This window comes from Erythrolamprus reginae, chromosome 5 (genome assembly GCF_031021105.1).
Source record: "Erythrolamprus reginae isolate rEryReg1 chromosome 5, rEryReg1.hap1, whole genome shotgun sequence".
Lineage (NCBI taxonomy): Eukaryota > Metazoa > Chordata > Lepidosauria > Squamata > Dipsadidae > Erythrolamprus > Erythrolamprus reginae.
The window spans coordinates 58168129-58192302 of NC_091954.1; the positions used below are offsets into that span (position 1 = coordinate 58168129).

General features: G+C 37.9%; 1 protein-coding gene across 4 annotated transcripts in view; it reads left to right on the forward strand.

Moving 5' to 3' along the window:
• GPAM (glycerol-3-phosphate acyltransferase, mitochondrial) overlaps positions 1-23353 on the forward strand; it is a 43797-nt gene extending 20444 nt beyond the window's left edge. For 3 of the 4 annotated variants that reach the window (XM_070752716.1, XM_070752717.1, XM_070752715.1), the window contains 13 exons: positions 564-663; positions 2028-2240; positions 2511-2624; positions 4735-4820; positions 6682-6797; positions 9448-9518; positions 10544-10808; positions 10948-11090; positions 12975-13052; positions 15792-15932; positions 18364-18553; positions 18761-18819; positions 20551-23353. In XM_070752716.1, the coding sequence (XP_070608817.1) occupies positions 564-663; positions 2028-2240; positions 2511-2624; positions 4735-4820; positions 6682-6797; positions 9448-9518; positions 10544-10808; positions 10948-11090; positions 12975-13052; positions 15792-15932; positions 18364-18553; positions 18761-18819; positions 20551-20667 (1693 nt within the window). In that variant the 3' untranslated portion in view covers positions 20668-23353. The remainder of the gene's footprint in view (positions 1-563; positions 664-2027; positions 2241-2510; positions 2625-4734; positions 4821-6681; positions 6798-9447; positions 9519-10543; positions 10809-10947; positions 11091-12974; positions 13053-15791; positions 15933-18363; positions 18554-18760; positions 18820-20550) is intronic. The other variant, XM_070752718.1, reaches the window with a different exon arrangement.
• The last annotated feature ends 821 nt before the right edge of the window (positions 23354-24174 follow it).

Genomic DNA, 24174 nt, shown 5'->3' on the forward strand with positions numbered 1-24174 from the left:
CTGGTTTACAACTCTGTCTCCCTATCCCTAACCAGAGGAAATGGTGGGGACAGACTATGCATGGGCTTAAATATATATTTTTGGGGGGTGGGGTTATTTTCAGTGTGTGTGTTTTATTTTTAGTGTATGTGTTCAAAAGACCTATTGGGCTTATTATCTGGGGATATCTTATTTTGGGAAACACAACACACACACACACATACTCACTCTCTCTCACACACATATATGTGTATATATATATATTACACTATTCCAATACTGTATGATTTTTTAAAAAAATTATAATGTAACTACTTTCCTCAATAAAAGTATTAAGAAAAAACATCAAGAAAAAAGTGAAAACTTGTAATGTTTTTTTATGTATAATGCTAGGAATGATTTATTTGAATGCTTCTAAATAATTTATAATCACATGCTCAACTAATGTTTATTAGTTATTTTTCCTTCCATATTATTGAAAATAATGCGCATTTGTATTTTAAAAATCTGATGTAACCTTTGTTAAATTTGCAGTATTTCCGTTTTAATTAAAGACGCATGCATATTTTATTTCCTATCCTTAGCACTTTAATCCACAAACTTGGAGGGTTTTTCATTAGAAGAAAATTAGACGAGAGACCTGATGGCCGAAAAGATATTTTATACAGAACGTTACTGCATGTGGTAAGTACATTAAAAAAACGTTTATTTCTGCAGATTTGCTAATAAAACCTGTGCACCATTTCAGTGCACAATGCATATTTACATTTGTAGCAAAGTTGAAAATTTAAATCAGTTTCATTTCCTTTCAGGGCTAAGCCTATATAATATAAAATATTCATTATGATAGAAACGCTTCTGCCAAGAAAAGTGGAAAACTTATATTGTACTTTTATATATTTCATGGAAACTATGATGAATTCATGGATCACTATAATGTTGTATGCATGTCAGTGGTGGTATGGACTATACATGTGCCCTAAAGAAATTTGTATACCTTAATTAAACATTGAAGCTGCATCTCTCATATCTATGCAACTATATGCTTTTAATTGTTGGCACTATTGGTAGTACGTACCAAAGTTACTTGTGATATTTCAGTAATAATTATCCTATACAACTACATGTTGTTATATTTTACAGATACGAGTACAGTGGTACCTCGTGATATGAACCCCTCATGATACGAACCTGGGGTTCGGAAATGTTTTGCCTCTTACGAACTTTTTTTGGCTTACGAACCCACCGCAGATCGCAAAATGGCGCTCCGCTGGGCGCCACCGCCCGGCTGTCACCTTTTAAAACAGCCGGGGGGCTTCTCGGCGTTCTCCTGAACGCTGAACCGGGAAGTTTGGGTTCGCCTGGCTATTTCAGAAGGTTACAGCCGGGCGCCGCCGCTCAGCGGAGTGCCATTTTTGTGATCGGCGGCGGCATTTTCGGCCGATCTGGAGGCTGGAAAGGAGGTGGGGAATAACAATAGGGAATTCCATGGGCGGACGTCTTCGTGACATCAAAGCTCCACCCATCATGGAATTCCCTATTGGGATTCCCTACCTCCTTTCCAGCCATCAGATCGGCCGAAAACACCACCGCTGATTGCAGAAACGGCGCTCCGGCGCCCGGCGGCGCCCGGCTGTCACGTTCTGAAACAACCGGGCGCTTCTCGGCGGCCTCCGGAACCCGAACCTGAAGTTCCGGGTTCGGCATTCGGGAGAACGCCAAGAAGCCCCCCGGCTGTTTTAAAAGGTGACAGCCAGGCGGTGGCGGCCAGCGGAGTGCCATTTTGCGATTTTTTTTCTTTTTGCACGCATTAATCGCTTTTACATTGTTTCCTACGGGAAACAATGTTTCGTCTTACGAACTTTTCACCTTACGAACCTACTTCCGGAACCAATTAAGTTTGTAAGACGAGGTATTACTGTATATTGTTTACATTATTAGAAATCTTGTTCCCACAAAGAGTTCCATATTTGAACAGTGCTCGTGGTGGATGCCCACCTTATAAATAAAGAAACATATGTCTGAACATGTTGCCATTCTCTTTTCAGCATGTTGAAGAGTTGCTTCGACAGCAGCAATTCTTAGAGATATTTCTGGAGGGAACACGGTCCAGGAGTGGGAAAGTAGCCTGTGCAAGGGCAGGTCTTTTATCAGTGGTGGTCGATGCTCTGTATTCAAATGCTGCTCCTGACGTACTAATTATACCTGTGGGAATTTCATATGAAAGAATAATTGAAGGTCATTATACTGGTGAGCAGCTGGTAAGAGGTGCTATTGTATGCTTAACATATTTATAGACTGTAGTTACTATTGACAGTTCTGCTAATAAACTATAGTTTTAAGACTTTAACATCGATTAACTTTCCTCTTAATAGATTTCAAAATAAAAACATCCAGAAAAAAAAATCATTCAGGACCAATGAATTAGATTTAGTTTTATTTTTGAATAAGAACACAACAAACATGATTTGATCTGTGCATTAATGTAATGTGATTTCTCCCCCTCTCTTTTTCTTTTTAATGGTTTTCAGGGAAAGCCCAAGAAGAATGAAAGCCTATGGAGTGTAGCGCGAGGAGTTTTTCGAATGTTACGAAAGAATTATGGATGTGTTAGAGTAGATTTCGCTCAACCGTTTTCTTTAAAAGTAAGCTTATATTTTATGACCAAACTCCATTGAGAAATTGTGAAAAAGATATTTTAAATTATTTTCAGTAGAAACATTATTTCAAGTTTTTACTTCATGCACAATGGTATTGTTCAAACAAAAGAGTTTTGTAGGTTAAAACCATGGTAGAAAATGTATCTTTACACATTAACAAAGTATTGAATATGAGATGCCGTGGCTTCTAGCTATTAATCAAAAGCAATTGTAGCACCAATAGCAAACAGAGCATCACTTGAACAGCTTGAACACCTTCACAATTGACAAACTTACTGTTAGTCAGTTGCAATTGACAAACTTACTGTTAGTCAGTTGCAAAAGGCAGGTTTTTTGGATCACTTTACATCCTTCATGACAGGGGTCTCCAACCTTGGCTACTTTAAGACTTGTGGACTTCAACTCCCACAATTCCTCAGCCAGGGAGTTGAAGTACAAGTCTTAAAGTAGCTAAGGTTGGGGACCCCTGCTTCACGATATCTTTAACACCATCAAACAATAACTGCCTTTTCCCAGATCCCTGGGAAGAACTCGATAAGTGTGTGAAATTGCCTAATTTGGTGCAGACATCTGGATTATGTTCAACTACCACCACCACCAACAACAACAATAATATATTTTCTAACAGCTTACATTCTTTGATGATACATTAATATTATTAAACAGCAAAATCTTGACCAAAAAGTGAGATGTCAAGGTTGAAAAAGCTAGTATAGCTTTTTTTTTTAAAGCAGTGATGCAAGAAACCCCACCTAAAAATATTTAAGAATTTCATTACAGTGGAACCCCGACATAAGAGCTGCTCTACTTAAGAGCAACTCGAGATAAGAGCTGGGAGGGGAGAGATATTTTTGTTCTACTTACAAGCCCAAATTCGAGATACAAGCGCCAAGGAGCTGTCTCCTGAAGCCAAACGCTAACTTCCGCGTTCGGCTTCAGGAGACAGCTGCGAAGCGGCGCGCGTGTTTTAAAAGGTTGCAGCCGGCCTGGGGGGCTCGGGGGGGTGCTTGCAGCTTTCTTTCTTGCTCTTTTTCTTTCTCTCTTTTACCTTCCCTTCCTCTATTTCTTCTTTTCTTTCTCCTTCCCACCTTCTTCCCTCCCTTCCTCCCTTCACTCATTCCTCTCTTACTCTCCCCTTTCATAAGTTTCCTTGCTTCCTTCCTCTGTTCCTGTCCCTTCCCTCTTTCTTTCTTTCTTTCTTTCTTTCTTTCTTTCTTTCTTTCTTTCTTTCTTTCTTTCTTTCTTGCTCTTTTTCTTTCTCTCTTTTACCTTCCCTTCCTCTATTTCTTCTTTTCTTTCTCCTTCCCACCTTCTTCCCTCCCTCCCTCCCTTCACTCATTCCTCTCTTACTCTCCCCTTTCATAAGTTTCCTTGCTTCCTTCCTCTGTTCCTGTCCCTTCCCTCTTTCCTTCCTTCCTTCCCACCCTCCGTCCATTCATTCACCCATTCCTCTCTTGATCGCTTAAAGCCGGTCCCTGGTGCAAAAAGGGTTGGGGACCTCTGTCCTACAGGATTGGGTGGCAGAGAAGTTGAACATATGTAAATTTAAAAGTTTAAGAAAGTTTACAAGTTAAGTGAAAGAAACTTCATTATTCATTTATATGTACATGTACATTTCTTCATTAAAAACATGTCTTTCTGCATAATTTAGACTAACTTTGTGAGTTTTTTGAGGGCTGGAACCAATTAAAATTATTTACATTAATTCCTATGGGGAAAAGTCGTTCGAGATAAGAGCTGCTCGACTTAAGAGCCCAGGTCCGGAACGAATTAAACTCGTATCTCGAGGTACCACTGTATTACCTTTTCAGTTTGGTTGTCATTTACTTTAGATCAGGGCTATCAAATTAGCATCCCGCGGTCCACCCCATGCCCAGTTTAGCAAAGGGGAGAAAAGTTGTGATACATCATATGAAGTCACTGTGACGACGCGAGTTTCACACCCCTGCTTTAGATTAATTAATGCATTTCAAAAATTACATGTTTTTAGTATATTATATTATTGGCTAATATCAGTATGTATTAAACTATGCAGGTCTCTGAAAATCCTTTTGCTAATCACTAAAGTAGTTGTTAAAATATTATGTTTTTGCAGGAATATTTAGATTGTCAAAATCAAAAACCTTTGCCTGTTCCTCTTTCTTTGGAGCATACTCTGTTACCAGCTGTACTGCCTTCAAGGTAAGATAGAACTGAGGATTTTCTATCAGTGATGAACAAATAACAATAAAATATACTGTTAAATCTACAGACTAAACGATGAGGAAGTTCTTTTCCAAATTTCAATTTATCATATTTAAGGAGTCGTGATCAAAAGTTTTCTGTGAATGTCCTTTGAATAAATTAGAATTCTGCTTAGATAACAAATCCATCAGAGGTTTTTTATTATCATACTTAATTATGCATGCAATTAAATAGTACATTTCAAAAACATGCAGTCAAACTAGTTAATGCTTAGTATTCTAGCTGTACATTTAGCAATTCTAGGGTAAATATCTTGAATTTTGGATTCTTTTATCTGTGATTTGAGCTAGCCTATTGAAATTTTTTTCAACTTAAGTAATTGATTTTCTGGTGTTACTTAACACCTTAAAATGTGGAGGGTTTATTATTATTATTATTATTATTATTATTATTATTATTATTATTAATTAGATTTGTATGCCGCCCCTCTCCGCAGACACGGGGCAGCTCACAACAACAATAAAACAATGTATAACAAATTTAATAATTAAAAGTCACTAAAAGTTGTTAAAAATCAAAACATACACACAAACATACCATGCATAAACTGTATAGGCCCGGGAAAGATGTCTAAATTCCCCCATGCTTGACAGCAGAGGTGGTTTTAAGGAGTTTACGAAAGGCAAGGAGGGTGGGGAAAATTCTAATTTCCAGGGGGAGCTGGTTCCAGAGGGTTGGGGCCGCCACAGAGAAGGCTCTTCCCCTGAGTCCCACCAAACGACATTGTTTAGTCTACGGGACCAGAGAAGGCCAACTCTGTGGGACCTAACTGGTTGCTGGGATTCGTGCGGCAAAAGGCGGTCCCGGAGATATTCTGGTCCGATGCCATGAAGGGCTTTATAGGTCATAACCAACACTTTGAATTGTGACCGGAAACTGATCGGCAGCCAATGCAGACTGCGGAGTGTTGGTGTAACATGGGCATATGTATGTTGGTTTTCAGGGGTTTTTTTTGCATATGATAAAGAAAAAAATATTTTGAAGAATTATTATGATAGCAAAGTTGTAAAATACACCATTGCTCTTCAGCAGAGTAATGATTTTTTATGATATGAAAATCTTAAGTTAAAGCATGATTTACTATTTTGCAATACAACCTGGATGCTACTATGGGGATCTGGGCAGTGAAGGGCTACAAACATTTTTACTATCACACTGTGGGTGATGATTATTTTGTGGGTGGGGCTTGATGGTCATGTGACCGGGTAGGAATTGCTTGCCGGTTATGTGACTAAGTGGGAGTGGCTTGACAATCGTGTGACCGGGGGACATGTGACTGGGTAATAAAACGGGATCACAAAAGGGGATCACATGACTCCAGTACACATCAATTATCTTCTTTAAGATGGCGGCCACATGCACAGGGCTGGAAGCTTGACTTCGGCACATGATCAGAAGAAAAAAAATTCAATTTTTTTTTTAAAAAAAGATGGCGGTACTCAGGGACCAGCACTGACTGTACCTGGCTGGTACAGCGGGTTCCAACTGGTACAACGGGCTCCAACTGGAATGGCACACCGGATCAAGCAGCTATAGAAAAAATTGGTCAGACTTAGATCTATAATTTAATCTGGGTTCATGTTTTGGTAAAGGACAGTAATAGACTTGCAGTAATAGACTACAGTAATTTTCACAATCTGTTCTTATAAGGCAAAATAGAAGTTTATCTGCAAGTTCTGTGCTGTCTCCCTCGCAAATACAGGTTTTAGCACGGGGAACTGCAGCACTTAAATATTTTGGGATCTTATGATGACATAATTTGTAAGTACGTTACATCCATTCTGTTACTTATCTTCAGGCCTAACTCTATAGAGGGGGAAAGTTCAGAAACTGCCCTTCCTGATTCCAGGGATTTATCTTGTGAGCCACTGAGAAGACAATTAATAGCTAACTTGGCAGAACACGTAATGTTCAGTAAGTATTCAATGTTGAGTTCATTCTACATTTTCTCTGTCATATTCAACATTCTAAATAACAGGGATTTCCTCTTTCCCTATCCTTCTTTTTTTGTCTTAAAATTGCAGTTTTTAATCTGCAAGATGTCATTTTGAATAAGTCTCTATTACTCATTGTATTTCCTGGATTTTAGAATTTTACATAAAATTATAAGTTTCCTTTGCTAGAATGATATAATGCCTTATGGATTGCACCAATATAGCTAACAAGCCATAATTAATATTTGAATAGCATAATCACCTAATATTTCAGAGTTCAGCTCACCAAATAAAGTCTACATGTAGGATTTGTATGATATAGAAGGAGCACATAGAATAGTTACATCTTTTGGCTGACTAACTTTCCATATTTAATATATTCTTAAAATTGTAATACTTTGGTTATGTAGTGTTTGTGGAAACAAATCCAAACCATTTAGCTGAAAATATTTTGGCTCCTGTCCTAGTATTTTGACAAACATGAAATAATTTAACTAAAGTTGATTTTTAAAATAGGGCAGGATCCAGTTCTCCTTACGTGTCAGATACTATTCACAAAAGGAAAGGAGGGAAAAAAAGGAGAAAAACAAAACTAGGTCTTAGTTCTTAAAGTGATAAATTCAACTATAATCAGCCGGGACAAACTGACTTCTGTTAGGCAACAGTTGAGGAAAAGCAAAGACTGGTTTGTCAGCTTGTTTCAGGGGTGGGTTTCTCGTAATTTCCCTACTGGTTTGGAAGTGTGCTCGTCACATTGGACGTAATGTATGCACGTTACATCTGGGTTCTGACCCTCTACAAATTAACATACACCTTTGCACATACTCAGAGGGTTCATTGCCAGCCACTTTCAAGCAGCTGTGACTGAGGAACTGGTTTGGGGAATGGCAAGCTGGCCATCACTACCAAAGTTCAGCGAACGGGGCCAAATTTCCCACTACCAGCTCGCTCCGAACTGCTCCGAACTCATAGCAACCCACCACTGACTTCCTCCCATCCCCCTATGCCATAATTCATAAATGTGTCTATTTTTGTGACAAGACACTATTATATATTTTGGAGAACAAAACCAAAACGATGCCCAAATCCTGTATTGTGATTGATTTGATCGAATGCTCATTCTGAGTATTGCATTGGCAGTTCTGTGTTAGCAAAAACTTCAGAAGAGAAGGATTTAGGGGTAGTGATTTCTGACAGTCTCAAAATGGGTGAGCAGTGTGGTCGGGCAGTAGGAAAAGCAAGTAGGATGCTTGGCTGCATAGCTAGAGGTATAACAAGCAGGAAGAGGGAGATTGTGATCCCCTTATATAGAGCACTGGTGAGACCACATTTGGAATACTGTGTTCAGTTCTGGAAACCTCACCTACAAAAATATATTGACAAAATTGAATGGGTCCAAAGACGGGCTACAAGAATGATGGAAGGTCTTAAGCATAAAACGTATCAGGAAAGACTTAATGAACTCAATCTGTATAGTCTGGAGGACAGAAGGAAAAGGGGGGACATGATCGAAACATTTAAATATGTTAAAGGGTTAAATAAGGTTCAGGAGGGAAGTGTTTTTAATAGGAAAGTGAACACAAGAACAAGGGGACACAATCTGAAGTTAGTTGGGGGAAAGATCAAAAGCAACATGAGAAAATATTATTTTACTGAAAGAGTAGTAGATCCTTGGAACAAACTTCCAGCAGACTTGGTTGGTAAATCCACAGTAACTGTATTTAAACATGCCTGGGATAAACATATATCCATTGTAAGATAAAATACAGGAAATAGTATAAGGGCAGACTAGATGGACCATGTGGTCTTTTTCTGCCGTCAGTCTTCTATGTTTCTATGTTTCTTCTCTGTTGCTAAGAAGCTTCTAGCAGTGAGAACTTTCTCAGGTTAAAAAACTCCGCTTATTTGTTTATAGGAATTTATATTCTGCCCAACTTAAACAACCCCAGGCAGTTTACAAAGTCAAAATATAAACAATCATATCAACAACAGTACAGTAAATCATTTACTATTAAAGTGATAACTGCTAGTTGCTTATAAATTTACCAGAAAACCTTTAAAATAACCAGAAGTGGCCTAGTTAAAAAACACAATTTTTAATACGTAAGTAAGAACATAAGTAAGAAATATATAAGTAAAGTCCCTGGTGTGCATAAGTAAGTAAGAAATATATAAGTATAGTCCCTGGTGTGCATAATGAAAGCCATTATGGAGAAATACTATCTTTAGGTCCATGTCTGTTTGAAATAATGCAACCTTTCCCCCCTGGCTCCTCTTCTCCCCCTATTCAATCTTAACCTTATTAAACTTTAAAACAACCCTTGCATATCCCTTGAGTAAGAAGATGTCTGTTAAAACACTTGAAAGGCCCCATCACACTTAGATAGACACCATTGCTGTCTTACTTTATAATTGGGCTTTCCATAGCACTCCATCCTAACACAATAATACCCAAGGATTCATAACTCCATTCCCTACCATAAGGTCAGCTTTTCCCACTGCCCTAAGAGTTGATAGCCAAATTTCGCCGTCTGTATCCGTGAGTGACATTTTATAACTATTGCTTTCTGAGCCCTTCAGTCGCAATCCGAAATGCCAGTATAGCTTTATTTTGTTTTGTTTGCTTTTAGCTGCTAACAAATCATGTGCTGTGATGTCAACACACATTGTTGCCTGTTTGCTTCTCTATCGACACAGACAGGTAAGGCTGCTATGTATTCACTGAATAGACTTGCAAAGTGCCATCAATGCTTAAAACATGTTTTGTGCTTCTGTTTGCCCTACTTTATCTTATTTATTTTGTTGAGGAATAGGGTGCATTCATAAGCTATGTGTAAATTGACTTTATTAATTTGATCATTCCTATTCTCAGAAATAAGAAAGAAACCTAGTATACACATATTTAGAGACATCCTTTATCCAGCTCTAAGCTGTATAGCGTCCCTCTGCACCACCTCTCATAGAAACCAACAAAATATAACATCCCCGTCACCCCAATATTTTGTATCAGGACAAGATTCTTAAGTATCATAAATGTGACTTCAATATTGCCCCGGATTATAACTCTCATTCCTTGGAAATTACTCTTACCAATCCTACTTAGCATTTCTTAACCTGTGATTAGAAGTTGTAATCAATATATCAGTGTAATCAATATATACATTCTGTTGAGTCTTTATGTTTAGTAGGATTTTTCCATTATCCTGAAACTTTTATTTTGTTTGCTTATTTGTTTGTATATTTAATGTCTACTGTATATTACCCTTCCTTCTCAAATGAATTGCATTTAAGTTATGGAGTGGGAGTAAGAGATCTTAAATAAAGCTGTCATAAAAATCAGTGTCTAAAACAATACTCTTTTTTCTTTTAATGACCCTGTAATTCCTTGAATTGGGGTGGAGTCGGGGAGACTGAATGGATCTGAGTATTTACTGGCTAGATGCCATTCCTGACGTATAACAAGGTGCTTGCAACAGATATTTGTTCTGTGGAAAGTGGGGGGGGGGGGAGAGAATAAACAAAAACTAAACAAAACTAAAACAAAATAACCAATTTAAAGGAAGTTCTGATCTTGGAATATTTCTTGATCTTCTAGCCTTAGCAAATAGGAACATCTTCAGTGGTTTCTGAAAAGAAGAATGTGGGTAAACAAGTTGTTGTTGTTTTTTCTAGAGAGACTTGTATAATTGGCGAGCTGTCACTTATTTACTTCAATACTTTGTCTAGGGAATCGATCTTTCTAAGCTGGTGGAAGATTTTTTTTCCATGAAGGAGGAGATCTTGGCTCGGGACTACGACTTGGGATTTTCAGGGAACTCTGAAGATGTTGTCATGCACGCTATCCATTTGTTGGGAAACTGTATAACTATCACCAACACCAGTCGGAATAATGAGTTCTTCATCACTCCCAGCACAATTGTTCCTGCTGTCTTTGAACTCAGCTTTTATAGCAATGGGATACTGCACGTCTTCTTCAAAGAGGCGGTCATCGGTATGTTATAAAACTGCCCTTGCTCTGACACCTGAAATACTCTCTACCTAATGTTCTTGTTACTATTTAAGAGGTTGAGTTTGCCAGATCATGCAGTAACTTAACAATAAGTTTGAATATATCTTCTCTTTTGCTTCAGCGTGTAGTCTTCATGTTTTACTGAACAAAAGGCACAGAAATGGTATCAGTGGGATTCTGCCCAATGTGGTTAGTCAAGAACAACTGGTCCGAAAAGCTGCCAGCCTCTGTTATTTGCTGTGTTATGAAGGAACTGTTTCATTGGTAAGTCTTTGGCTGCATTTGTTTGACACATATTCAGTTGCTACCACCACATAATTTGGATTATGCTACAGTATTGTGGGTCAAGTGGAGATATACTGGAGTTCTTAAAAAGTGGAAATGAAGAAGGAAAGAGAAACAGGTAGCTCCAAGCAGTAGCAGTTTCCCTTTACATAGAGAAGTGGCAGACAAGTTGTCTATCTTGCTGTCTCTTTCACACACACACACACACACACACACACAAAATCTCCAAAATGTGATCAGAAAAAGGAAGATTGTTGACAAAGGCAATACATATAAAAATATTTATTTTACCACTTAAAACATCTTAAATGCCATTTAAACGGCACTTAAAATGAAGCTGGAAAATATTTCAAAGCATTTTTCCTCATTTTTACATACAGTTATTATGTATGAAATATACATCATTTAAAATAAAAAGCTCTAATAATAAATAATAAGGTTCTTTAGATTTGATAATGATTCCTTTATATTCTGAATCCAGTACTATTGCTTATTATATTACATATATGGAGAAGCACCAAATGGATTTTTTTTAAAGTAACGCCTTATCCTGTTCAGCAAACTACAGTAATACCTTGTCTTACGAACTTAATTGGTGCCGGAAGGTGGTTCGTAAGGCGGAGCTTTGACGTCACAAAGACGTCCTTCCTGGAGGCCACGTTTCGGCCGACCAGGAAGGACGTCTTCGTGACGTCAAAGCTCCGCCCATGGAATTCCCTATTGGGATTCCCCACCTCCGTTTCAGTCTCCAGATCGTCCGAAAACGCCGCTGACGATTGGAAAAACGGCACTCTGCCAGGTGGCGCCGCCCGGCTGTAACCTTCTGAAACAGCTGGGCGCTTCTCGGCGGCCTCCAGAACCCGAACTCGAACCCGAACTTTTGCGAACTTGTGACAGCCAGGTGGCGCTTCTCGGTGGCCTCCCGAATCTGAACCCAAAAAGTTTGGGTTCGGGTTCGGGAGAACGCTGAGAAGCCCCCCGGCTGTTTTAAAAGGTGACAGCCGGGTGGTGGCGCCCAGTGGAGCGCCATTTTGCTATCTGCGGTGGGTTCGTAAGCTGGAAAAAGTTTGTAACAAGAGGCAAAACATTTCCAAACCCCAGGTTCGTATCTCGAGATATTCGTATCACGAGGGGTTCGTATCACGAGGTATCACTATTTTGTTATTAATTCCTAATAGAGGATCTGTTCAATAAATCATCTTCCAGCTGACACTGGGTAAATTAGATCCAATGGTCCACTAAGTTAAAAACTAATCCATTCTGCAATATAATTTTTAACCACATGCATTTGACGTGTGAAGGATGTGTCAAGCATTAAAGCCAATAGTATAACACAAGGCAGTTTGGAACAATCTTTCTGAAACAATATACAGCACTAATTGAAATAATAAATAATGGCACATATTGAAGTTTGTGTGACTGATAATTTTTCAACCTTTTGGAATAGCTTTTGGGATGAAACTTTGATAAAGGAATTTTCAAATATGGGAGAAAGGGAGGCTCTTTCTAGTTCTGCAATTGTTTATTTTCTTCTTTAAGTTTTCAGTTATGGTGGAATTAAAATAAATTCATTACTTGTGTTTCCTCTGACATAGGAAAATACAGAAAAGTTTACAAGCACTCTTTCACATACAACCTCAGCTACGATCTACACATTTTACGATCTACACCTGTTTCAGACAAATACTAATTATTGACTTGAAATAGCTGCAGAGGAAATTAACAATTCCTTTTCTTGAAATAACCTTTTTTATATTAAGTAATTGTTCCTTTTATAAAAGAATATTCAAAAGCAACAATTAGAAAGAAATAGCGCATTGAAAGAGAATAGTCATGACTAATTTTATTTGTTTTCCTATTCAGCCCTGTCAACTGTTATGTCAAGTGTGCCACGAAGCAGTTGAACAGTTCATACAATATGGAATTCTATTAGTAGCAGAGGTAAGATTTTGATGGTATTCTTTATGTGTCTAGATAATTATTTATGGGCCTTGGTCTATAAAATTTGGCTACTTTTTATATTCATTTCATTGCAGAAAATCCTTTGAGAATTCTTCAGACCGAAATAGGTTTTGATATTTAGTTTTGTATATATAATTTTATTGTATCCAAGAAAGTCAGTGCTAACAAACTAATATAAAGGAATAAAAAAGAAGAAAATGAAGAAATAAAACAGCAAAAATGCAAGGAAATACAGTTGAAGAAAAATGGAAAATTCAAATATAAAGTGCTTCTGATATTCTTCACATTGTTTTAAATATTAAAAAATAAGATGGGATGAGAAAGGGTGGGATGGGATGATAAAAGAAAAAAGTGAAGATTTCACTTGAATATTGATTTTTAATGTCTTCTGTATCAAAGTATGTATTCATATCCAAACTTTTAAAGTTGTTTACGTCCACTGAACCTGATAAAATATCCCTTCATGTTATTCACATTTCTAACATACATTTGAAATGCCTTTACACATTTAGATAATTTTTCTAGCATCATGTACCAATAATACATGATTTTATAAAAATTATCTTTGTAATCATAACACAATGCTAACCACATATGTGCCCAATGATCCATAACCAAATCTCTAACCAAATTTCTCAGTCCATTTTATTATACAGTAATACCTCGTCTTACGAACTTAATTGGTTCCCGGAGGAGATTCGTAAGGCGAAAAGTTTGTAAGACGAAACAATTTATCCCATAGGAAACAATGTAAAGTCAATTAATGCGTGCAAGAAACCCCCCCTGCAAAAATGGCGCTCTGCTGGGCGCTGCCGCTCAGCTGTCGCCTTTTGAAACAGCCGGGGGGCTTCTCGGCATCCTCCCGAACCCGAACGCCAAACCCGAACTTTTGCTGAACCCAAAAGTTCGGCAAAAGTTCAGGTTCGGCATTCGGGTTTAGGAGGACGCTGAGAAGCCCCGCCGCCCGGCTGTCAGCTTTGCAAAAGAGCCGTGGAGCTGTCGGGCCGGTCGGGAGGCTCAAACGGAGGTGGGGAATCCCAATAAGTAATTCCTGGCTGGTTGAAACATGGACTCCAGGAAGGACGTCTTCATGACGTCAAAGCTCCACCCCTGGAATTCCCTATTGGGATTCCCCACCTCCGTTTGTGCCTCCCGACCGGCCCGACAGCTCCGCGGCTCTTTTGCAAAGCTGACAGCCGGGTGGCGGGGCTTCTCAGCGTCCTGAACCCAAACGCCGAACCCGAACTTTTGCCGAACGTCTGGGTTCGGCGTTCGGAAGAACGCCAAGAAGCCCCCCGGCTGTTTCAAAAGGCGACAGCTGGGCGGCGGGGCTTCTCGGCGGGCTCCCGAACGCCGAACTCGGAAGTTCGGCAAAAGTTCGGGTTTGGCGTTCGGGTTCGGGAGGATGCTGAGAAGCACCCCAGCTGTTTCAAAAGGCGACAGCCAGGCGGCGGCGCCCAGCAGAGCGCCGTTTTTACGGGGGGGGGGGGGTTTCTTGCACGCATTAATTGACTTTACATTGTTTCCTATGGGAAACATTTTTTCGTCTTACGAACTTTTAGCCTTACGAACCTCCTCTGGGAACCAATTAAGTTCGTAAGATGAGACAATATTTCCCACAGGTGAATAATTAATTGTCTGACAAAGGCCTCAATTTCAAAGTGCTTCTCCTAATGCTGGAGGCCATGGTGACCTGGCGCATGAACATGATGGGGTACAAGTTGAATTCTTACCACCAAACACCACATCACTTATCTAGCCAATGGATCAAGGCGTTATCCGCGCAGTTAAGGTGCTGCACACACGCAATTCCCTTGGAAGCCTTGTGGAAGCAATGGATGCTGATGAAAACTTCACATTGAAGGGCTACTGGCGTCAGTATACGATTGCATCGTGTCTGAAGAACATTCAGAATGCCTTAATGAATATGAAGACACAGACAATGAATGCCTGCTGGAAGAAATTGTGCACAATTGGCGCAAAATTACAAGGGATTTACTCCTGAAGAAATTCAACATGCTGCAGTCCAGAAATCTGTGAAGCTGGCACAGTTACTGGGTGGAGAATGCTTCAGTGACATGACGCCGATGAAGTCAATGGGTTGCTTGATGAGCATGGCCTACTGCTGACAGACAAAGATCTGGAGGAGCTGACCAGGTCAGCGAGTGAAGAAGAGGAAGCTGAACGAGTTGAGGAAGAAGAAAGGTTGGCCTAACGCTTAAACGGCTTGCAGAAGTGCACAGAAGCGCTGCACATCTCCAACAGATTGTGGAACTTTGGGATCCCAACATGACTTGCTCTATACACTTTAAGGCCTCTCTTGACAACATTGTTGCACCGTACAGAGCCTTGTTAGCCAGAAAAAGAAACTGCGCCAACAACTACCCATAACTATGTTCATCACGAAAACCAAGAGGTCTGTCACGCCATCTCCTTCAGCGTCCATTGCAGAAATGCCCGATAAAGTGGTGATTGAAGAAGATCCTTAGTTATGTTAATAATTTTTGCAAATAAATAACAAAAATAACTTTATTTTTAGTGTAAAGCATAATAGTGACAATAATGCAAGTCAATCTTTATCTTTAATCTAGCATCTTTGTTTTATAAATGAGACACATTTCTTTAGTTGGATGTTGGTTGCCCTAGAATCAAAAGCAGTATTCACAATGAAAAAACAAACAAACCATGATTCTTACAGTTCTATTTTTCTATTCTAAGCAGGAAGAACAGGAGGATATTAGTTCTAGCCTTATAGAGCAAAACTGGGAAAAGAGTATTCCACAGCCATTGTCTTGGAGAAGTGATGAGGAAGATGAAGACAGTGACTTTGGTGAAGAACAACGGGATTGCTACTTGAAGGTACTAAGTCGATTTGTAGGGCCAATTCCTTTTTACATAGTGTAAAATAGATTAAAAGAAAAAACAGAAAGAAAAAAGTGCAAGAAATGAAAAAATTTTTAAAATAAAAATATACACATTTATATTTTCATAGTGCCATATATTTGTATTGTCATACATAATTTTATACATTTTTTCTCTCAAACTATGACACTATAAATAATACCAGTTATCACATTCTCTGCTCAGTATTTATTTCAACTTGTAAGAGAAAGTCTTAACAGTTTCGCATTTACAACTGTTCAGAAGTTTTCAATTTAAAAACACAGCTATCGGACTGGCTTTATTTTATTGGAAAACAAAGAATATCTCTGGAACAACTAATTTTGGTTCTTGTTTAAGACAACTGGGATTGGTTCTAAGAAATAAGTCCAGGTTTTTTTTCAGCAGATTTTCAGATACAGTGGAACCCCGACATAAGAGCTGCTCGACTTAAAAGCTACTCGAGATAAGAGCTGGGAGAGGAGAGACATTTTTTTATTTTATTTTATTTATTACTTGGATTTGTATGCCGCCCCTCTCCGCGATACGAGCCGAGAAGAGCCGGGCTGGCTTACTTTCCTTCCTTCCCGCGCTGATGCAGAGCCACTCGAACAAAGCGTCGCGCCCCTCTGATGCTTTCGGCGGCTTCCGAAGCGACGCTGGGCTCTTTTGCCGCCAAAAGCGTCAGGGGGGTGTGACGCTTTGTTCGAGTGGCTCTGCATCAGCGCGGGAAGGAAGGAAAGTAAGCCAGCCCGGCTCTTCTCGGCTCGTATCCCGGCACTTGGTGAGTGGAGAGGCGGTCGCCTCCCCTGCCGCCCCACTCTGGGGGTCCTTGGCTTCTGCTGGGGGTGGGGGGATCCGAACGCTGTTTTGAATTTCACATTCCGAGTGGCCCAAACGCCAAAGGCGAACTTCCGCACCTCAGGAGTTAGCTCGCAAACGGCGCGGCTGTTTTAAAACATTGCTGCCGGCCTGGGGGGGGAGAGGGAGAGGGGGGAGAGAAAGAGAGAGGGAGAGAGAGAAAGAGAGAGGGAAAGGGGGGAGAGGGGGGAGAGAAAGAGAGAGGGATAGAAAGAGAGAGAGAGTGAGAGATGCTCAGTGAGCCTTTCTTTGAAGTTGCCTTTCTTTCTTTCTTTCTTTCTTTCTTTCTTTCTTTCTTTCTTTCTCTCTCTCTTTCTTTTTCTCTCTTGCTCTCTTGCTCTTTCATTCTTTTTTCTTGCTCTTTCTTTCTTTCTTTCTTTCTCTTTCTTTCTTTCTCTTGCTTTCGTTCTCTTGCTTTCTCTCCTTCCTTCCCTCCTTCCATTTCTTTCATTCTCCCTCTCTATTTTTATTTCTCTTTCATTTTCTTTCTTTCTCTCTTGCTTGCTTTCTTTCTTACTCTTTTTCTTTCTCTCTTTTACCTTCCCTTCCTCTATTTCTTGCTTTCCTTTTCCTTCCTCCCTTCTTTCCTCCCTCTACAGGATTGGGTGGCAGTGAAGTTACTCTCCCCTTTCATAAGTTTCCTTGCTTCCTTCCTCTGTTCCTGTCCCTTCACCCTTTCTTTCTTCCTTTCTTTCTTTCCTTCCTTCCTTTCCTCCCTCCATTTCTTGCTTTCCTTTTCCTTCCTCCCTTCTTTCCTCCCTCTACAGGATTGGGTGGCAGTGAAGTTGAATAAATAACTACAGTTTAATGAATAAAAATAAAAGTTTGCCATGTTGATTGTTTTGGGTAAAAAGAGGAAGGGAAGGAAAGCTCTCAGCTTATCATCTTATTAATAAGTAAAGTTACATTTATTCTTGCAATGTCTTTTTGCATAATTTAGACTAACTTTGTGAGTTTTTTGAGGGCTGGAACCAATTAAAATTATTTACATTAATTCCTATGGGGAAAAGTCGTTCGAGAAAAGAGCTGCTCGACTTAAGAGCGCAGGTCCGGAACGAATTAAACTCGTATCTCGAGGTACCACTGTACTGTGATTGCCATGTGTTACTGAATTACAACTTCTAGCAATGCTACAATTGTTCTAATTATGGTTGGGTGAACAATTAAAAAAAACCTCACATAGTAAAGCATAATGGAATTTTAGTTGATTTTCCCTTTAAAAAATGGTCTTGCTTTATATGTTTATGGCTTGATTAGATGTTGGCACAAGACAAACAAAAACGTAAGACAGAAATAAACAAGGAAACCCAAAGCAAAGCATATTTTCTATTTATATTTTGTGCTAAACCAGAGTTACACCAAATCTGTAAGCCAACAACAAACTCCAGTTTTATAACAATAGTTTTCCACCTAAGAGAAGTCATAATTTATTCCCTTGCCTGCCCTTCTGCAATCTGATAATGTCTGGGTTTTATTGTGTGGATTTAGCATTATTGTTGCATTATCCTCTTAGTGATTGTTATTTTTATTATTCTGTTTGTCTTACTAGGTGAGCCAGTCACAGGAACATCAGCAATATATCTCCTTCCTGCAGAAGCTGCTAGGGCCATTACTGGAGGCATATAGTTCAGCCGCCGTCTTCATCCATAATTTCAATGGACCTGTCAGGGAAACAGAATGTCTACAAAAATTACACAAATATTTAATATCAAGAACAGAAAAGAATGTTGCAGTATATGGTATGTCAAATAGTTATTTCTGGAGAAGTATTGGATTAATTATACTGGTTTAGATTGGCTTTTTAACTCTATAAATTAACAATATAATATTATTGTTATATTGAGACTATGTATATACTGTTATATACTGAGAGCAAATGCACCAGTGACAAATTCTTTGTGTGTCCAATCACACTTGACCAATAAAGAATTCTATTCTATTCACAGCTGAAAGTGCCACCTATTGTCTCGCAAAAAATGCAATTAAAGTGTTTAAAGACATGGGGGTAAGTCTAGATATTATTGCTTCATAATAATTATAGCTAAGCTAAACATTATTCCTTAGCATGTAATAAAATGTATGTGATCAACTTTGTTTAGTTTGTGTATTTACTTTTATCAGGAATAAAATGCAAAATGGAAAAACAAAAAACACACACCCAATATTTGTTGCTTAGTTTTCTAATGTCTTCATTTTTAATCTGAGATTACAGTATAAAACAGGGGTGTCAAACTTGCAGCCCACAGACCTGATGCAGCACATGTTGGCCATGCCCACCACCAAGTGAGCAAAGGAAAAAAAGCTGTGATACATCACCTGACAACATGATGCCATGAGTTTGACACCCCGGTATAAAATGATCAAAATATCAAAGGCAGCGATCTTTTCAGGTAGTATGGATTCCCCTAATATAAACCACCCCAAATTTTGGCAGCATTTGAGAAAATTTTTGTGAGCTCTTACATGAAAGTGGCTCCTACTGTCTAGAGAACCCATGCAAAAAACCTAACATCTCATTAAATGTGATCATCTTGTAACACTTGGTTCATTTTTATTTTAAAAAATTAATTTTGAAGCCATGTAGACATATGTTACTGTGAGCATCATGTTCCAACCTCTGGACTCTGGTAATTTAAGAAATTAACTCAAATTATCTAAATTATACCAAATTATATGTCAAATTATTAGTGTGTCTCTGAATATGTTTGTTAGATTAAGTGGCCATGTATTTGGAAAATATTCAACAATTAACCTAACAGTATTAAAAATGAGTATTTCTTCATGATAGCTAAATGTAACATACGTAGATAATTGTCTTAAAATAAGGATTGGTTTATTCAATATTGTCTCAGATTACAACTTTTCTGCTCTTTCAATCAGGAAGAACAGGATCCAATCAGCGTTGGTCACTGGGACCAAAGGTTTATTTTGCCAAGCTTTCGGGCTTGTGCTGGAGCTCAACATCTCAACATCTCTCTCTCCAGAATGTGATACTCATGTTCCAGAATATGACTGATTCTGGAGAGACAGAAGTTCTCTGATGATGAGCTCCAGTATGATTAGAAAGCGTGGAAGGATAAACCTTTGCTCCCAGTGACAGACTCAGATTGAATCCTGAAATATTATCCTGGGACACATATCTTTTCCCTCATTTACAAGGCCAAGAGCAGATCACAGTTATCTGATTTACTTTTATTTACAAGAACTGATATTTTGTTGTGAGCCGCCCCGAGTGTTTGGAGAGGGGCGGCATACAAATCTAATAAATTATTATTATTATGTCAGTACAACACAGCAAACGAGATCACTATGCTGGATTTCGTATTTCATCACCAGTCGGACGCTTCCTAGGACTGCGTGATGTAGCGGCGAATTATGTTTGCTGATCCCAGTAAAGCGGCATTTTGTAATTGACAGATGGAGATTTTGTCAATTCCGATGGTTTTCAAATGTCCTAAGATCCTTTGGTACTGCGCCCAGCGTGCCAAGTACCACTGGGACCACTTTCATTGGCTTATACCAGAGTCGTATTATTATTATTATTATTATTATTATTATTATTATTATTATTATTATTATTATTATTATTATTGCAGTAAAATTGAACAAAACAAAATGTTTAGTTTTCCAAAATCATTAAATGTATAAGTTACCTACCTATAGAATGCATATTACGATTCTTAACAAATATGCAATGTGCCTAGAAGTTATTATGGAAAACCTGTTTTTCTTGCAGGTATTTAAGGAGACAAAACAGAAGAGAGAGAACATTTTGGAACTCAGCAGTACTTTTCTACCTCATTGTAATCGGCAAAAACTATTGGAATTTATTCTGAGTTTTACTGTACTTTAGACTCTCTCGCAACTTCTCCTAGTAGACTTGGAAAATGGGATGCAAAGCTTTAGGGTTTGGTTCTACTTCCATAGTAACAGTAGTGCCATTTTTGGCAAGGCCTTATCTGACCCAAGCCATAAGAAGACAAGTGCCTTCTTACATATGCACATATGCTATCACTCAACATGTTCAGTCAATGTTTGCACAAACCCCTGAGTTTTTCCATAAATTTGTATCAAGGTATTACGGTTTTTACATTGCAAAGTACTACACGTACCTCAAACCTAACAACTGACAAATGCACTTTTCTGCCAGATTGGAACTGCATAAAATAATTTGGATTTACTATGTGAACTTTGCAAAAGCTCTGTCAGCATAACTACTTCATTGTATTCAGTACTGTAAACAAATGGTTTTTAGGGAAAAAAATGAAGGGGGGGTCGGAAAGGGCAAATAATATTTTATTCTACTAATAGTATGGTAACATAGTAAACAAAAATAGCAAAGTAATCACCAGGATCTCATTAAAATCAGTTGACCAGCAAACAGCCTGCACAAAGTATGATCTAAGCCAGTGTTTTCCAACCTTGGCAACTTGAAGATATCTGGACTTCAACTCCCAAAATTCCCCAGCCAGCGAATGCTGGCTGGGGAATTCTGGGAGTTGAAGTCCAAATATCTTCAAGTTGCCAAGGTTGGGAAACACTGATCTAAGCAGCAAAATATGAGTATAAAAATGTATCAATCTTTCTAACATATAAGAATTTAAAATTCATTAAATTAGTGCACTAAAGAAATAGATGGCACAATTTGTCCCCATTATTTCTAAAAGCTTTTCCTGATGAGCATTTAAATTTTAGTACTCATGTTTTCCTTGCAAGCACTTGGAACTCAGATGTAACTCTGGCTTAAGCATCCTGTGATGCTTTTTAAAAGGCAGCCGACTTCTGAAGAATTGGATGAGGACCAAAATGTTTTCAAGGAAAACCAAGAAAGTCCAGTTGCCTTTTGGAAAAGCCCCTTTGGGACAACCAAGACCTGGATGATTGAGAATCCACATCTTGGTTAAGCTCTGTAAATTGATGAAATAACCTAATAAATACTTTATCTCATTCTAATCTTGATTGATTTTGGATGGGAAATGCTTTGCTATCATAAAGTTTTACAAGCCATACTGCTGAAACATGAGTGGTTTGAACTCTGAGGCTATGATGATAACATAAATTGAAAGCAACTTATTCTTGGTAATCTTATAGAAGGCAATAACTTCCAAACTGGATTACAAAATGAGCTCTACGGGTTCATACACAGTATGTCAGGATAAGCAATAATAAGGCTTTTATTTTTAAGAGAGAAAACGTGTTGCCTTATCCCTTGAAGAAACTTTGCCACTGCAGTGTTAAGTATTTCTCAACTTCATTTCTTTCTTTTTTTCATCTCATCTGAACTTGAGAAATAGTTTGATTATGAAAATCCATGTTTGCTTCTTTTTTAAAAAAAAATACAGCACTTCTGGAGAGTTTTTATTTGGGGCTACCACACAATTCTCGGTTTATTCCACATTTGTGAAACTTGGATTTTCTATAAATGTATATATGAATTAAAATATTATACGTAATATTTTTTTGTATTATCCTGCAGTTTTGAATGATGGGAACAACTATGCACATTTATCATCATAAAACAAGTGCTTTAAAACATATTAAGATAAATATTTGAACCAAAGTTGCATCTGATCGATAATAGCAACGGTCAGGAAACCTGACTTAATTTGTTGTTTTTATGGCAGGATAGCAGCTGAAATAAAATTCACTTGCTCTGTTACTCATAGCTATATGGGGCAATTATTTTCCATAGTTGTTTGTTTTAACTGTTCATTAAACCTGAATGTATTCTGAATAGCAATTTATAAAGATTGATGATGGCTTCCAATTAAGGTCAGAATAGGTGCTTGTAAATAAATAACTTCCGGTAATTTCACTGTAGTTCAGTAAACATCCATTGTATTAATAGAATTAAGACTGTGTATTAATAAAATAGAGCCAAGCAATATATTTTAAATGACACTTTGCTATTTTAATTAAAATGTGTCTAATTTAAAGAAATGAGGGTCTAGGAATTAATTTGGACAATAGAAAATAATTGCTAGTTGTCATTTCATGAGAGTAACTTATTAACATTATTAAAATGTTCTTTAGCTGATACTGTTTATTTGAATTGAAGAGATATGCAATATATTGTAACTACTGAATATGAAAATAGGGTTTAAGTGTCATAAGCATATAGATTTTGCATGTGCAGAAAGGTCAATCTGGGAATGTTGTTCATGGGCAGAGATCTGTGGCATGGATGTAGCATGCACCTAGCAATGCACCTAGCTTGGCTTTGCCATGAAGGTAAAGTCTAATCTAATAAGAATCTAATAAGATAAAGTACATGGCTCTTAACTGGAAAGCTGCTAAATAGAATGCTGCTTTTGTAGGGTATTATTTTCAAATTTCATGTTTCTCTTCTAAGATAGAATCTGCATTTTTCAATCCTAAAAAAATGTCTGACTCCTAATTCTGGTTCTAGAACATCCAAAATAGATATTGAAATGCATTATGTTGACAACTTACTGAAATAATAGGGTAATCTGAAGGGCAACATTCTATGTATATTTGTTTGTTGTGTAGAATGAATAAAGTTATTTTTCAGGTCTCCAGTTATTTTCTAAGATTACACAATTGTTAACAACACTAATATATTTTTAAGCAAACATAATTTACCCAATTGTCTCACTTATGAAACCTGATAGAAGTCTCAATTTTAAAAAAAAAATAGTTTTTCCCTTTAAAATTCCTTTTGTCTCTTATGTAAGAAGCACAGCTGCATAGTCATTGTATTTTAATAAATAATTGAAACTGTTTTGGTGTAATGTGACTAAGTCTTTAGGGAGCAGAAAAAAATATGAGTGCTTCCTACCAGTTCCTGATGTTTTCTGTATCTTGTCTAAGCTGGAGACAGGTGATGATAATCTGTTGGAGAAATTGCTCTGCAGGCACAAAAAAATACCATTCACTAAATAGTTAATCACAATTCATTCTTACAGTAGGAAACCATTGGTCTTTTTAAAGACACTGCTTTCTACAACACTGCTCTGTGATGGTTGATATTAAAATCCAGAGAGATTTTGGAATACAGAACATTCTAGGGATTGGCTTTTTGAAGGGATGCAAATAAATATACAGTACTGTATAGTACAATCATTTTTTAAAAAAATAATTGGTATTTTTACAAATGGCCAACCACAATTTTTCTTGAAAACATCAGTGGGGAGAGATATAAAGGAAATCTTGTAATATAAGCTTTAGATAGTTAAAGCCAAAGTGTGTAAAAGGAACTTAAAATTCAAGTGATTTAAACAAATGGAAGTGTCATTTAGAAGTGTGTCCTATCTCTTTATGTATAGGGTTGTCTTTCTATAACAGGCATTATGCCATTTACTCCATGAATCACATCAACCTTTTGTAAAACATATGGAAA